The following is a 13,928-nucleotide window of genomic DNA, read 5'->3' as shown; positions in this document are numbered from 1 at the left end:
CACTGAAAGGCACCCAGGGGGCCAGGCTGGTAGCCAGATTGGTACATGCTGCTGAATACAGGAGGTGGCGATAAGGCAGGATTCGTTTTACATGGACACTGAATCTAAAGGTTTTAAGACAGATTTAGGTCATTGAGAAATTGATCCGCAACTTTCCAAATAGGGATTTCTCAGAAAAAGCCACCGGTGCTGGATGCTGATGGTTCACACCTGTAATCCTAGCTACTCAGGAGGCAGAGATCAGGAGGATGGAGGTTCAAAGCCAGCCTGGCAAATAGTTCACTAGCCCCTATCTCAGAAAAATCCATCATACACACAAAAAAGGGGCTGGTGGAGTGGCTCAAGGTGTAGGTCCTGAGTTCAATCCCCAGTACCCCCCCCCAAAAAAAAAGCCACCAGGTCACAACTCTGAAATCCCAGCCCTCTGACTGATGCTAAGATGGATGCCCCAAACTCAAAAGTAGCAGGGATACCCTAGCCTGCTACACCTCAGAGGTGGGAGCCGTATGTCCCCCAAGGGTCCCTGGGACCCCCCCCAGGCAGGGATGGTTCCCTGGGACAGAGACCCCAGAACCTGAGGCCACCCCCAGGCCAGGCAAGGAAGCTTTGTCCCAGCTTCACCACCTCACAGTTTCCTACTCTGCACCTTTAAAATACACAGCACAATTAGCAGCTCTGCTGTCATTAATATGCAAATATGTAAATAAGAAGGTGCCACAGCCCCCAGGATGTTTCTGTGGTGAGAATTCTATCCTCAGCCAGGTTTGGGAGCTGTAGAGACAAGAGGGCAAGGGTGCTGAGGGTTTCCCACCCCTGTGTCCAATGAGGACCTTAATGGGCAACCATGGGCAGAGGTAGCCAGGGCAGACTCACTGTGTGACTGACTGCCAGTGGGCACTAGGAACTTGACTAAGGGTGGTTGGGGCTTCAGGACCTTGGCACTGACTATGGCCCCAGCCATAATCACTCTGGCCTCCAGATTCCTCCCCAAGAGCCTCTCTGGTCACAGAGCTCTGACCCCATGACAGCTTCATGTGCCTGCAAAGTGACCCCTTTGTGATTGCTCTTTCCTTCCCCACCTGCCATGAGCCATGAGGAACAAAGACCTCCATCCCACAGTCCACAAAGGGCATCTGTGCCCAGCATGTCCTAGCCCAGAGAGTGCATCCTGCAAACACTCTACTGATGGGAAACTGAGGCTCATGGGAGGGGGAACAACTTGTGAAACTCTCAGGTGCCCAAGGAGAGAGAGAGGCCATAACAGGGGGCTAGAAACAGGAACAGTGGTGTTATGTACTCACTCGCTCAGGCACAGGAAAGTAAGTGGAAGCCAAGGAGCCAAATAGGCCCAACCCTCAGCCTTCGTGGAAGGGAGAGGGAGTCAGAGAGAGATAGACAGAAATAAAGACAGGGAGAGACAGAAATAGACAAGGAAAGGGAGATCAGAGATCGAGAAATACAGAGACAAACAGATATGGAGAGAGACAAAACACAGAGACTTAGAGACAGACACAAATGGAGTGAGGGAGAGATAAAAAGATGTTGACAGAGAAAGAGAGAAAGACAGAGAGAAAGAGACACAGAAACAGACTCAGAGAAAGAGAGAAGGCTGCGGACTGTGGCTCAGTGGTAGAGTGCCTGCCTAGCAAGTGTAAGGCCCTGAGTTCAGACCCCAGTAACCCCCTCCCAAAAAAAAAAAAAAAAAAGAAAAAGAAACAGAAACAGAGAAAAAGAGAAAGATGGAGACAGTGAGCAAGAGACAGAGACATAGGGACAGACAGAGACACAGAGAGAGACCTATAAAGAGACAGAAGGAAAGGGAGAGAGGGAAAGGGAGAGAGAAGGGGAGGGAGAGAGAGGAAAGGAGACACAGACAGTCAGAGGCTGAGGCCACAGAAGCTCCATCTGGCATGGGGCCAGCTGCCAGCTGCTGTCTCCCCCTCCCCTCCCCCTCCTGTGGGTGGGGGTGGGGAAGAGCTCCAGCTGCTGCAGCTACACAGCCACACAGGCAGCCTTTGGTTGCTCCACCAGCTGCCCTGGACCCCAGCACAGCCACTGAGTCCAGGAAGTGCCTTCCCCTGGACGGAGCTTCCAGGTGCCCTCACTGTGTGACCTCTAGCCTCCCTTCTGGGAGCCTGTTTCCTCACTGGTGGCGTGGGGATTGCCATTCTTTGCCTCTTCACCCACTGAGGGCCAGACCTGGAGTACCCTCACTGACAAGCAAGACAGAGGAATCTAGATGATCCTGGATTCAAGGGGAAAGATAAACAATAAACTAATGTAACAGCTAGCTACCAAGGGGAAGAGCAGCCCATGCAAAGGCCCTGTGGTTGTTGGACAAAATAAGGCCAGGGGCATTCAGCATGAACATCATGCCCCCCCCACACACACCCCAGTCTGCCTCTTCTGGATTCTTCCTTTTCTCCTGGGCCTGCCTGACCCAGTCCTGGCTCTGGGTGTCTGTGCCCCTTTCCCTAGCTGGGCTTCCCTGAGCTCTGGCAATGCCAGGTGGGAAGGAATCATGAGTTGGTGGGTGAGTCCTTTGCTGCTTTCTGGGGACATTTTCTTTAGAAGAGGGACTGAGAGACAACAGGCCAGGCTTAGACCCAGTCTTCTGCCCTGCCCTGGGGCCAGTTAGGTTTGAATGGGGCCTGAACCCAGAAGACATGGGCCCCACAGGAGTCCAAGGCCTGCCTTCATACAAGTAGCATAATGGGACCATCAGAAGTGTCCCCATGGGTTCTGTGACCCAGTTCCTCCTGAACATCACTTGGGGCCGTCCCTGCTCTCTGGGAAGGGGATGCCCCTCCTTGCTCACCCAGCACCTGCTGGGGACCCAAGGGCCATGCCCATGCCTCAGCTTCGTGTTTCACCAACTCCTCCCTGGGCAGGGCCACCCTGTGACTTCACAGGGCCTGGGCACTGCTGTCCCAAGCTTCTTCTAACAGAAGAAAAGAATTAGAGCCATGTGTGGTAGCACTGCCTGTAATTCCAGCACTGAGGAGGCTGAAGCAGAAGGATCTAGAATTCTAGGCCAGCCTAGGCTCAGCACTGAGCTACATTCCTCAGTCTTTCTTCTGATTTTAGAAGTTAAAATGGAAAAAGCAATTAAAAAGTGAAAATGTTTTCATGAGCCCCTTATACTCCTCGGCCCTGGGCCACTGCGTGTGGTGTAGGTCAGTTTTGACCCTCTCAGGTGGTACGGATGCTCACCCTCTTAGCAGGTAGGAGCCATGAAGTGACCATAATGTGGGTTCACTCTACAACCTCCTCCTCCACAGCTGTTCTCAGGAACAATCTGTGGGGGGTTTTCCCCCAAGGACCCCAGAATAGTTGGAAGCCCTTCCCCTAGAGAAACACAAGTGTCATTAGAGGACCCCACCCCTGATTCTGACACTGGCCACTCCAATCCTGTGGCTTCAGTTGGCGAAGTGAAAAGTTCAACTATCTTTTAATTTAAAAAATATTGAGCCAGGCGTTGTGGTGTATTTCTATAATCCCAGCACTTGGGAAGCTGAGACAAGAGGATGGAAAACTTGAGGCCAGCCTGAGCTACACAGTGAGACCCTATCTCAAACAATGAAAACAAAACAAAACAAAAGTACTGAAGCACACCAAGAAAAGATAAAGTCCAAAATAAAGTGTCAGCTATTCCCACTTCTTAAATAAAAACATAAAGTAAGAACTGAAAGTTCCACCCCCCACACACCGAGTAACCACTAGGCCCTTGGGACCTTTCTCTCCTGCACTTTTTCAACACGCTTTTTTTCTTTACAAAAACCTGACCCTGAGAATGGTGTTGGGTCTCCTTCTCCCAGGCAGTCTGCCTCAGGCACCTTTCTTGCTCAGAGTACACTTATGAACCTCAGGTGCTGAGTAGTCAATGACAGTATTCTTTGTACGGCTATTTCAAATTCTTCTTATGCAGCCTGCTGATGGACACTTAGGTTGGTTCCAAGTACTTGCTGCCACAAACCACAGTCTAGTGAGCATCCCCATTCGTGCTATTATTTGTATTAAATTATGAGGAATGGAGTTTGGGGTGATTAAGGAGACATAGAGTCTTTTTATTGTAATTAGCACTCCAATTAGTGATTCCTCCACACTTATTTTCACCAATTTGTTTTTAATGGTAGTAGGGTTTGAACTCAGTGTCTCACACTTGCTAGGCAGGCACTCTATTGCTTGAGTCACTCCGCCAGCCCTTTTATTGTGTTGAATTTTTTTGAGATAGGGTTTCATGAACTATTTTCCCAGGGTTGGCTTCAAACCTCGATCCTCCAGATCTTTGCCTCCTGAGTAGGTAGGATTACATACACAAGTTACCAGCACCCAGTTAACCAATCTTTGATAATTTTGACAAACATAAAGGCAAAAAGTGCCTTCTTGCCTGCATATTCATTTGTATTACTTTCACTGTGGGTGGCTTTTAATTTCTTTCTCTGTTTACTCAGTAATCATTTGTATTACTTCTTATTTGAGTTAATTGTTCATTTCTTTGGTTCTGGAACATTTTTCTTATTGATTTTCAAGCACTCTTTGTATATGAAGAATGTAAATCCTTCATGTGTTACATTATATTTTCTACCCAGCTATCACATCTCATATAGCTTCATCTGAAAGTCTGCTATAATTCAGTATTTAATGTTTATGTAGTCAAATTTAAAGTTTTTCCTCTTCTTCTTTTGTGCTCTGGGCTTTGTGCCTTTCCACTCCCAAAGAGGGGAAGGATGAAGGAAAGGTGCCAACCTTTGCTGCATCTTTTCTTATCCTAGGAGTACAAGAAGCTTAGTTGAGACCAGAAACTTCCTGCCTATGTGATCCTCCTCCCCCCTCTGGCACACACACACACACACACACACACACACACACACACACACACACACACACACACAGAGTCATTTGAAAACCTGCAACCACACAAAGACAAGTAAGGGTCAGGCCTGAGCCCAGAGGCCTCAGATCCTTCAGACAGCAGGCTGTAACAACCCTCAGAGGAGGAATAAGACACACTTTCCCTCACTGGACCTCTTGGACAACCTATGTGTGCAAATTTTTTTGTTGTGTTGTTTTGTTTTGTAAGATAGGGTCTCTCCCTATGTTGCCCAGGTTGACCTGGAACTCCTGTCTCAGCCTCCTCCATACCTGGCTTTGTACAACTTATTTTCTCTGCAAACACCCAAGGGGGGCAGCCCCAGCTAGGAGAAATCACACGGGGTTGGTGCAGTCCCTTGGAACTGGATGTCAGCTTCCTCCTCTGGGAAATGGAGACCCAGGGCATAAAAACTTCATTGCAACACCACAAGCTCTGGATAACACCATCCACTTGCCATTTTTGTAAAACAGGCAAAAATGTCCATGCAGAGACCCAGCCTGGATGTATGCCTCAGTTTCCCCATCTGCAAAGTTTGTGTCATAACTTTCCTCGCCTCTCAAGTCTAATGATACAGGGAGAGAACCAGTCTCTTTGGGAACACAGATAGGGGACTTGGGAATGGTCACTGTAGGGGCATGACAGCCCAAGGACCACACAATCAAGCCCTGATGGTGTCAGGATTGGAACCCAAATCCACTGGAAAGCTGGGCCCCAGGTCTGGGTTAGGACTTACACTCCATGCCCCAAATCTGTCCCCAAGCCTGGGAGCCCTGCAGCAATGCACTTGCGTCAGAGCTGCCTCCAGGCCAGAGTCTTGGAGTTTGATTATGCCTCACACCTGGTGGCTATGAGAGTGAACAGTACAGGGGTCCCTGCTGCTGGGCCTGGGGACTTCCCAGATGACAGTGGCATTCAAGCTGAGTGGAAGAATGGAACACAAAGAGGTGAGTGAGGGGGGTCATCCCAGGGAGGGCTGCATACAACCAGCCAGCCAGTGTCTGGAGGAGCAGCAAAATGGGGACAGGATGGACGAGGCAGGCAGGTGGGCAGGGGCCCCAGGGCACTGATGAGCAACCAGGACACAATGTCCACAGGGACACAGCTGCCTCTGGGTGTGTGGGGTTGAGCTGAACTGGGACAGAGGAGGTGACTGGGAGGCCAGGACGATCTCCAGATACAGTGGCCTGGGCTAGGGTGGGGACATCAGTGGGTGCCATGACAGCATCCTCAGTACAAACCCACTGATCCAACTCCCATCTTGCCTCCCAGCCTGTGTCTTGGCTGTGCCCTCTACCTGACTGACCTCCTGCCCTCCAGGCTCAGTTCTGGCTGGCTCCAGTCAGTCGCTCCCCTAGCCCCCAAGCACCCCAGCACTGAGTCCCCACCTTAAGCTGAGGGTGTTTGTGTTCTGCTCTGACATAGGATGCTCTTCTCCCAGGGATGCTGCTGCTGATTTCTGTTGCCCTTCCCCCAGGCATTCACCCCACAACCAGATCTCTGGCCTCCACCTTGGTGCCCAACCTTCCCCACCATTCCCTCCATGAGACCCTGGGGCCCTCAAGTAAAACTCTAGTCCTTCTCTGGCCAGTGGCCAGGACTGACTTCTGGCCTCCTGGCCTATTCATGCAGGTCCAGCTGCTCTATGCCTTCCTCCTCTTCCACTAAGCACAGGGAGCAGGTGGAGGCCTTCAGCCTGGCTAAAGGCAAGGGGCCTCTTGAGTCCTAGCCTCAGTTTCCTCATCTGAACAATGGGATATTTTCCTCAATCTTCTGGGATGGAAGGAGACCCCCACTATGCCTCAGAGTGGACAGAAGCACTCTCTACCTTGTCACTGAGGGTAGAGGTCAGCAGGGCAGCCTTGTGGGTGGGTGTGTGGGCAGGAATCTGGCTAGGCTCCCTGTCCCTTGCCCCACCTCCCCCTGGGGTCAATGGGCTGGATAGTGCCTGTGGGGGCTGAGGGAGGTGCCTCATGTTTGCACTGGCTGCCCCGGAATGTGGTGGGACAGGCCTGGGTCCTGAGTCAGGAGTCAGGGCACCTGGCCAGGAAAGGATAGCTGTCCTTATCCTCAACAGGTGGTGCTGTCCTGGGAGGGACCAGGCAGATGAGAAGGAACTGGGGGGCACAGCAGAGTCTGTGTGGCCCAGGACATGGTTGAGCCTCAGTTGGGGTTCAATCCAAGTAGAGGGACTCAGCTAGGGTTGGGGTCCAGTCTGAGGTCACAGTTTAGTCAAGGTCAGGGCTTAGGTTAGATCTGGGGCTCAGCTAAGGTCCGAGGCTCACGCAGGTTGGAGCTGAGCCCCGATGTTGTCTCCTTCATTCATTCATTCACTTTTCAACTGTCCTCCTGGCTCTGTCCCAAGAGGCCTGGACACTGTCCAGCACATGGGCCACTCTCCACATTCATTCCCTCACATGCCTCAGTTGTCCCAGTTCAGAGAAGGGCATCAGTACTCAGTACCCCACCCTGAGCACCAATGGATAGCTGTGCCTCACTTCATTCCTGTCCCTTCCAATATCCCTCAAGGCCATCCCATACCATGTTCACTCACCACCCCATAGTCCCCCTTCTCCCTGATAATAATCCCTTGTCCTTCCCCTTTCTCCTCCCCTATGTGGCAGCCATAGGGGTCTCTGTACAGCACAGACCAGGTAAGGTTCCTTCTTGGTCACACCCCTGCTATGGCTCTCTAGTGCCCTCACCAGAAAGATCCATTTCCTTCTACCGTATCTCTGACTGGCCCTCTCTCTGACCTTGGCTCCTCTCTCCATTTCTCTGGGGTCCCATTGACTTTGGTCCCTAAATGTACCACACTGGGTCCCCACTCTGCCTAGAGGGCTCACCACTCTGCCCATTGACCCACTATACTTGTGATCATGGCCCAAGTGTCACTACCCCAGAGAACCTTCCTCATGGTGCCTCCTCACCTCGTCATACCTACGAGGAGAGTGCCAATAAGTCAGGACCGATTGCCAATTTGTCTCATGCCTATGGGGTTACATCCTGCATCTTCTTTTCTTTGTCCCTTTCCTGTCCCTTTCCCTTTCCTTTTCCCTTCCCTTCCCTTCCACTCAGGGCCTTGAGCTTGCTTGGCAGGCTTGGCCATGCCTTACCCATTTTGACACTAGTTTTATTTTTCAGATAGGGTCTCAGGCTTTTTGCCAAGGGCTGGCTTCAGACCATGATCCTCCTACCTCCACCTCCCCTATAGCTTATATTACAAATGCCTTCCACAATACCCAAATTGTTTGTTAAGATGGAGTCTAATTTTTGCTCCAGCTGGCTTCCAACCTCAGTCCTCCAGATCTCTTCCTCCTGAGTATCTGGGATTGCAGGTATGTACCACCATGCCCAGCCCCCTTTATTTGATTTCTTTTTGAAGTGCTGGGGATGGAACCTGGGTCCTTATTCATGCCAGGCAAGCACTAACCACTGAGCCACACCCTAGCCTCATCATCCATCTTACACCCAATATAGCCAGTGCCTCCTTCCTCCGCTGGAGGAGGATAATAAACTCCCTGTCACTCTGATTTCCAGGAGGCCCTCAGGCCCAGGCCCTGCCACAGAGCCTGAAGAAAATACTTCAGGAAGCCAGGACCACTGCAGCCCAGACCACTGTGGAGAGTTCATGGTGAGCTCAGCATCAGGGATCTGAGTGAAGCAAGTAGCCCTCACCCTTGGATCAGCCCCACCCTGGTGGCCCTGCTCCCTGTAGGTTGCCATGAGGGGGTGGTAGTCAGTGATGGCCCAGTGCCCACCCCACCCCTGCCAGGCCTCTTACCAAAAGAGCAAAGCAAGAGTCTGTGTATTGGGGGGGGGGGGTCAACAATTCAGGAGATGTCAGACATCCCTGGTTTGTAGACAAATGAAGAGACAAGTGTCTTAAGTCCAATTCTACCCACTGAGTGAACAACCAGGACTAGCACACCTACTATCTTCCAGAAGTTTCCACCACTATCCTCCAATTCTGTCTTCTCCCCTTCCCTAGTGGGAATCTGTTCTTAGCATTCATTTTCCCAGCAGAAATCAGTTCAGGTGCCAGGCTGTGCGCATAGTAGGTGTGGCTGGAAGAGAATGGACAAGTGACAGGTAGAGAGGCTCCCGAGGCACTCAAAGGAGAACAAAGGTTTCAGTCAGGAGGGTGGGGGCGGGGTGCCTGTAGGCTGCCCTTGAGGGGCCCTGGCACCAATCACTGGCTCTCTGTCCCTGTTCCAGGGTCCTGTAGGGCGCACCCAGGCCTCAGGGCTAGGCAGAGGTGGCAGCAGAGTGGGGCCTCCATGAGCTGTTCTGCCCTGTGACTCAGCTCCCAGACAGGCCTCCCAGGAAGGCAATGGTGACTTGTGGGTGCCTGGAGAGCTTCCTTGAAGGTGTGTGCTCCAAGGGTGGACTTGGCCCCCTGGGTCTCTTTGTCTGTGCAATGGATTCATACATTTGGGCAAGAAGACCTGACCACCAACACATGGCTGAAAAGAGACACATTTGGGATGAATATGAGAGGGTCTCTGATGGCTCATCTTGCCTTGCAGGGACTAGAAGGGTTACAGCCAACAGGGTCCCAATGCCCAGCACAAAGGCTGGCATACTACCAGGACTTGTCCTGAATGGATGACTTCTCCCCCTTGGGTGATACGCAGGGCTGCTTTAGTAAGGTCAGACCTGACTTTATGGTTTAGACCCTGGACAGCAGTTGAGTGGGAGGTAGGCTGGTCCCAGAAGTCTCAGCTACAGCCTCACCTTCAAGAAACCCTAAACTGGATGGGGGACAGCCAGGACCGGCTAGGCACCCCAGACTCATAGGGTCAGGGTTGGGCCACAGGGAAGGGCTGGGAGGTAAGGGGACTGGAGTGGGAGTGGGGGATCCTGGATCCAGAGTCCCAGGGCCCTAAGTGGAGGGATGCTAAGGGACACAGGCACACGCTATGAACTTGGCACCTGCTGTGTGCCCATGGCTGCTCCCTTATTTTCCTGTCCAGAAAGTAGCAAGAACTTGCCCAAGGTCACAGGTGGGGAAGGATGAGGAATTAGAACTCAGACCTCCAGACCCACACCACTCTCTCCAGAGCTGTGGAATGTGGGGATTCCCCAGATCAGAAGGGGTCAGACTGGGTGAGCCCAATTGGGATGTAGAAGAAGGGAGCTTGTGGCTTTATTAGTAGCACCCTATACCCCTCCCTGGACACCCAGCTCCACTTTCTTCCTTTCAGCTCCACTGCCTGGGTTGGAAGCGACATTGAGCTGAGAAGAGCTGGGGTCTGCAGCCAGGCTGCGCAGAGGGTATAGACAGGGCAAGGGCCCAAGAGCGTGGCAGGGTCTCTCTGGAGCCCCTAGAAAGTCTTAGACGACTTAATCCTTACTTACTGTTCTGATTCTGAAGGGTCTATGGTCCTCAAAGGCTGAGAAGCCTCTCAAGGGGAGAACGTTTGACTTGAATAGTCACAGAGTATCAGAAAGTCTCAATGATACTTGAGTATCAGAAAGTCCCACTGACTCTTGGTTCTGTTCAAACTCAGGTTCAAATTCCACTTCACAAATGAGGAAACAGACTCAGACAGGTACAGACACAGCCAGGAAACGGAGCGAGCCACGGTTTCCCAGCCAGTAATACGGGTCTGATGTCCCTTTCTACCCTGGGATGCCAGCCCTAGAAACTCAGATATAAACAACCCAACACTGCTGCACGGGCGGCCACACCAACCTGAGAATAAAACCCCAATATTCACCCCACCCACCCCCCTCGGCTTCTTGAGGACTCTGGTTGGGAGAGTACCGCCTCTGCCGCGGGGCGGGAATGAAGTGGGGCGGGATCTTATTACGAATGGTCGAAAGCCCCACCAATCACATATTCGTGTCCTTCGATTGGTGAAGGCCTCTGTGCCTTATCTTTCAATCTCACGGTCCTTCCCGCTTGCGTCATAGACGATGCGCTCAGTTCATGTACGCCTCCGCGCAGGAAGATAGTCCCTGCCTCTTTCCCGTGCCTTGGCAATCATATCTCTCCACCGGGTGAACCCACTCCCAGATATCGGACGCCTAGAGCTTTAGGGTTCTCTAGTGGGTACTAGGGACTGAGTCCGCGTCTTTCGGGGACGCGCAGGCGTGGCGGAAGAATCTGTGGAGCACGAACGGGCGGGGCGCGATAGGGGAGGGCCCTGTCTATGGGCGGGGAGTGGGCGGGGCGGTGTCGGAGCGGGCGGCGCGGGGCGGGGGGCGGAACATGTCTCCCGCCGCAGGAAGATGAAGCGGTGGCGGCGGCTGCGGACGTAGCGGGCCGGAGCGGAGCCGTACCCGACGAGGGCGGCGGGCACCGCACGCCGCTGCCCCAGCGCCCCGGCCGGCCGCGCGGGGTAGGCGACGCGGCGGGGGAGGGGACCCGGGCCACGCGCGCTGTCGCCGCCCACGCACGACCCTCGGGGACCTGGCCGTGACGCCCCTTTGTCCGGGTGGGGGACCGTTCATGCCGCCACCTCCCCCGCGCCGCGTGCCGAGCCGCGCCGAGCAGGTGAGCGCTCGGAGACTCGTGGAAGGCAGGCGGGAGGGGCGTGCGGCTTTTGGGGGCCGCGCCCGGGACCCCCGCCGCTTTGTGCAAAGTTGGCCCCAGGCCCCCCCTCGAGGCCCGTGAGGGGTGCGGCAGGGCCTGGACGGTGGCGCTGAGGGGTGCGTGCCCTGTAGGGTGGCCGGGGGCGGTGGACCGGCCCGGGAGGCATTGTTCTCCAACTTTGCGCGCCGGAGGGGGCGGCCGACGTGGAGGGCCCGCGCCGCCCCCCGCCGCCAGCAGTTCGGAAACTTTGCGTAGCCCCAAGCCGGCGCGCGAGGGGCGCTCGTGAGGTTGTCCAACTTCTTGGTGGGGCCCCAGACCCCAGCACAGAGATCCCGGGGTTCCCCCTCCCCAGGGAGGGGCCCAGCCGGGGCTGGAGTTTGGAGGGGGAGCGAGGGAGGGAGGAGAGTCCTTTTGTCTGCGCGGGGAAGGTGCCGCCGCGCACACCGCAAGCTCTGGGTGCTGGGCCCGGACTGGGGGCTGGGGGACCGGGCGGGAACATCTGCTCTGCGTTAATGCGGGGCGCGGTGCGGCTCGGGGTCGAGGACACCGTGGTGGGGCGGCGAGCTTCAAAGGGCTCCCAGGCCGCACCGGCTGCCCGGGAAGGGGGTGTCCCTGGGCCTCTTCCCCTCCCCCCTCAATGAAAGACGTTTCAGTCTGTCCCCTACCCCCCAAAGTGGTTTCAAACATTTTCCAAGTCTGTCTCTAGTCCTCCCCCAAGTCCTTGTGACACCCTGAAATCTTTCACCTCCCTTCTAAAAGCCTCTTTTAGACCTCCCCCAAGTCAGCCTGAAAATCGGTTTCAACTAACCCCACGAAAAAGTGCGGTTTCAAACAACTCAAAAAAAAAAGTTTCACACGCTCTCTAAAAAAGACGAAAAAAAAAAAAAAGACAACGGGGGAGGGGATGAGTTGGGGCGGTTGTTTCACACCCAGTGTGTGAGTTGGCAAACAAAAGGGGGTTCCTCCGCTTTTGAAGTTGGGTCTCCCCAGACCTCAGGTCCCCCTCCCTCAGCCTTCGCGGGTTCTTGTCAGCCGTGGAAAAAGTTTTTTAGGAGAGGGAGACTGTGCTCCCTCTACTGGCGTGGGACAGGGCCTGGCAGGTGGATCCCCCTCCCCCATTCAGAGTGGAGCCCCCTGGGGCCGCCCAGGGAATCCTCCCCACCAGGAGCAGGAGGCAGGGACGATTTCAAAGTTGCTTAGAAATAATTCCCGGATACATCATGACAATAAAAAAAGCCCGAGATTTTTTTTTTACTTTTATGAATTCAGTTGGGTTTTGGGAGGAGGGTTAGGGTAAAGGGATGCTTTGTGGGTCCACAGATAGGGCTTCCCCCCCCAGTCCCAGTTAAGTCCGGAAGCGGGCTGGGGGGAGTGCTTCTGGTTTTTGACTGAATTTCTTTTGCTTTGGATTTGAGAATGACAGGAGCGTTTCACTGCCCTGTGACAGCTGCTGGGAGGGGGGGGGGTCCACCAAACTTTCTCTGAGGGTGGGATCTGGGCCATCCCTCCTCTCCAGGCAGGACAGTGGAGCAGCCTGGAGGGGGTTGGAAGTGAGATTCTGAGCACCCCCATCCAGTTTAAATTGTGCATCTTGATTCTCTAATGGTTGCCCAGGGAGATGAGAGAAGGTTATAGTCACATCACCTCCCCATTGTGCAAGCTCCCCCTGGGCTCTGGGGTTGGTTGTACAGAGACCCAAATGGGAGAATCCCAGCATAATTCCTGCATCCTCCCCCAGAACTCTCATAGACCATCTGTCCCCCCAGACCATTGCTTTCCTATTCTTTTGGTTGGGCTATGTTACTCAAACCTTTCTCTCCCTGTTTCTCTATGTGTGTCTGTCTGTCCCTGTCTCTCCCTGTGTCCACTACCCTGGGGCCACTACACAGGGCTGTCTTTAGGCCTGGGGTAGCCACCCCAGTTCCTGCACCTGCCATTGCTGCTGGAGGATGAACCAGTCGCAGAGAATGGCACCTGTGGGCACGGACAAGGAGCTGAGTGACCTCCTGGACTTCAGCATGGTGAGCCAGACCCCTATACTCCCAGAGATTATGAGCAGGTTTTTAGGGCAGGGAAGCACATATCACAATCACTCTGAACCTGGAAGTACTGAGCTTCTAGCTTGTCTGGATGGAAAATCTCCCAGGTGGAACTTCCCACCTTCCCCCACAGGTTGACACTCCCTAGCAGCACCCAAGCTTTACTCAATCAGGAAATGGGTACATCCATCACTTTACAGAGGGAAACTGAGGCCCAGAGATGGGACTTCCTAGCCCCCTTATGGCAGGGGACTGTACCTCAAGTGTGCTCAGCCCAGAAGCCCCAACCTAGCTGTGTGAACTGTTGGTAGCCTTAAGCTTCTGATCTGTAAAACAAGGACAGTCAGGGTCATTTGCTTCATCACAGGTGCATAAAGCCAAAGGAGATGATACCTCAAAGAGTGGGCCTGGCATATCCCCCTGCACAGGGCTCTGTGCAAGATAGGACAGACTGATTCCTTAGTCATTCACATGC

The 13,928-nt window shown here is 53.7% G+C and overlaps 1 protein-coding gene across 10 annotated transcripts in view; it reads left to right on the top strand.

The window, feature by feature from the left end:
• The first annotated feature begins 11,071 nt into the window (after nt 1-11,071).
• The window catches only part of Tcf3 (transcription factor 3), a 31,876-nt gene continuing 29,019 nt past the window's right edge, over nt 11,072-13,928 (top strand). For 9 of the 10 annotated variants that reach the window (XM_074054545.1, XM_020184201.2, XM_074054544.1 and 6 more), the window contains exons 1-2: nt 11,243-11,375; nt 13,304-13,435. In XM_074054545.1, the coding sequence (XP_073910646.1) occupies nt 13,364-13,435 (72 nt within the window). In that variant the 5' untranslated portion in view covers nt 11,243-11,375; nt 13,304-13,363. Of the gene's footprint in view, nt 11,221-11,242; nt 11,376-13,303; nt 13,436-13,928 lie in introns of those variants that run through there. The other variant, XM_074054543.1, reaches the window with a different exon arrangement.

Source organism: Castor canadensis, chromosome 14, assembly GCF_047511655.1.
Source record: "Castor canadensis chromosome 14, mCasCan1.hap1v2, whole genome shotgun sequence".
In the NCBI taxonomy this organism is placed as follows: Eukaryota; Metazoa; Chordata; class Mammalia; order Rodentia; family Castoridae; genus Castor; species Castor canadensis.
Note: the sequence above shows the minus strand (reverse complement) of the source record. Positions and strands in the feature narration are given on the sequence as shown.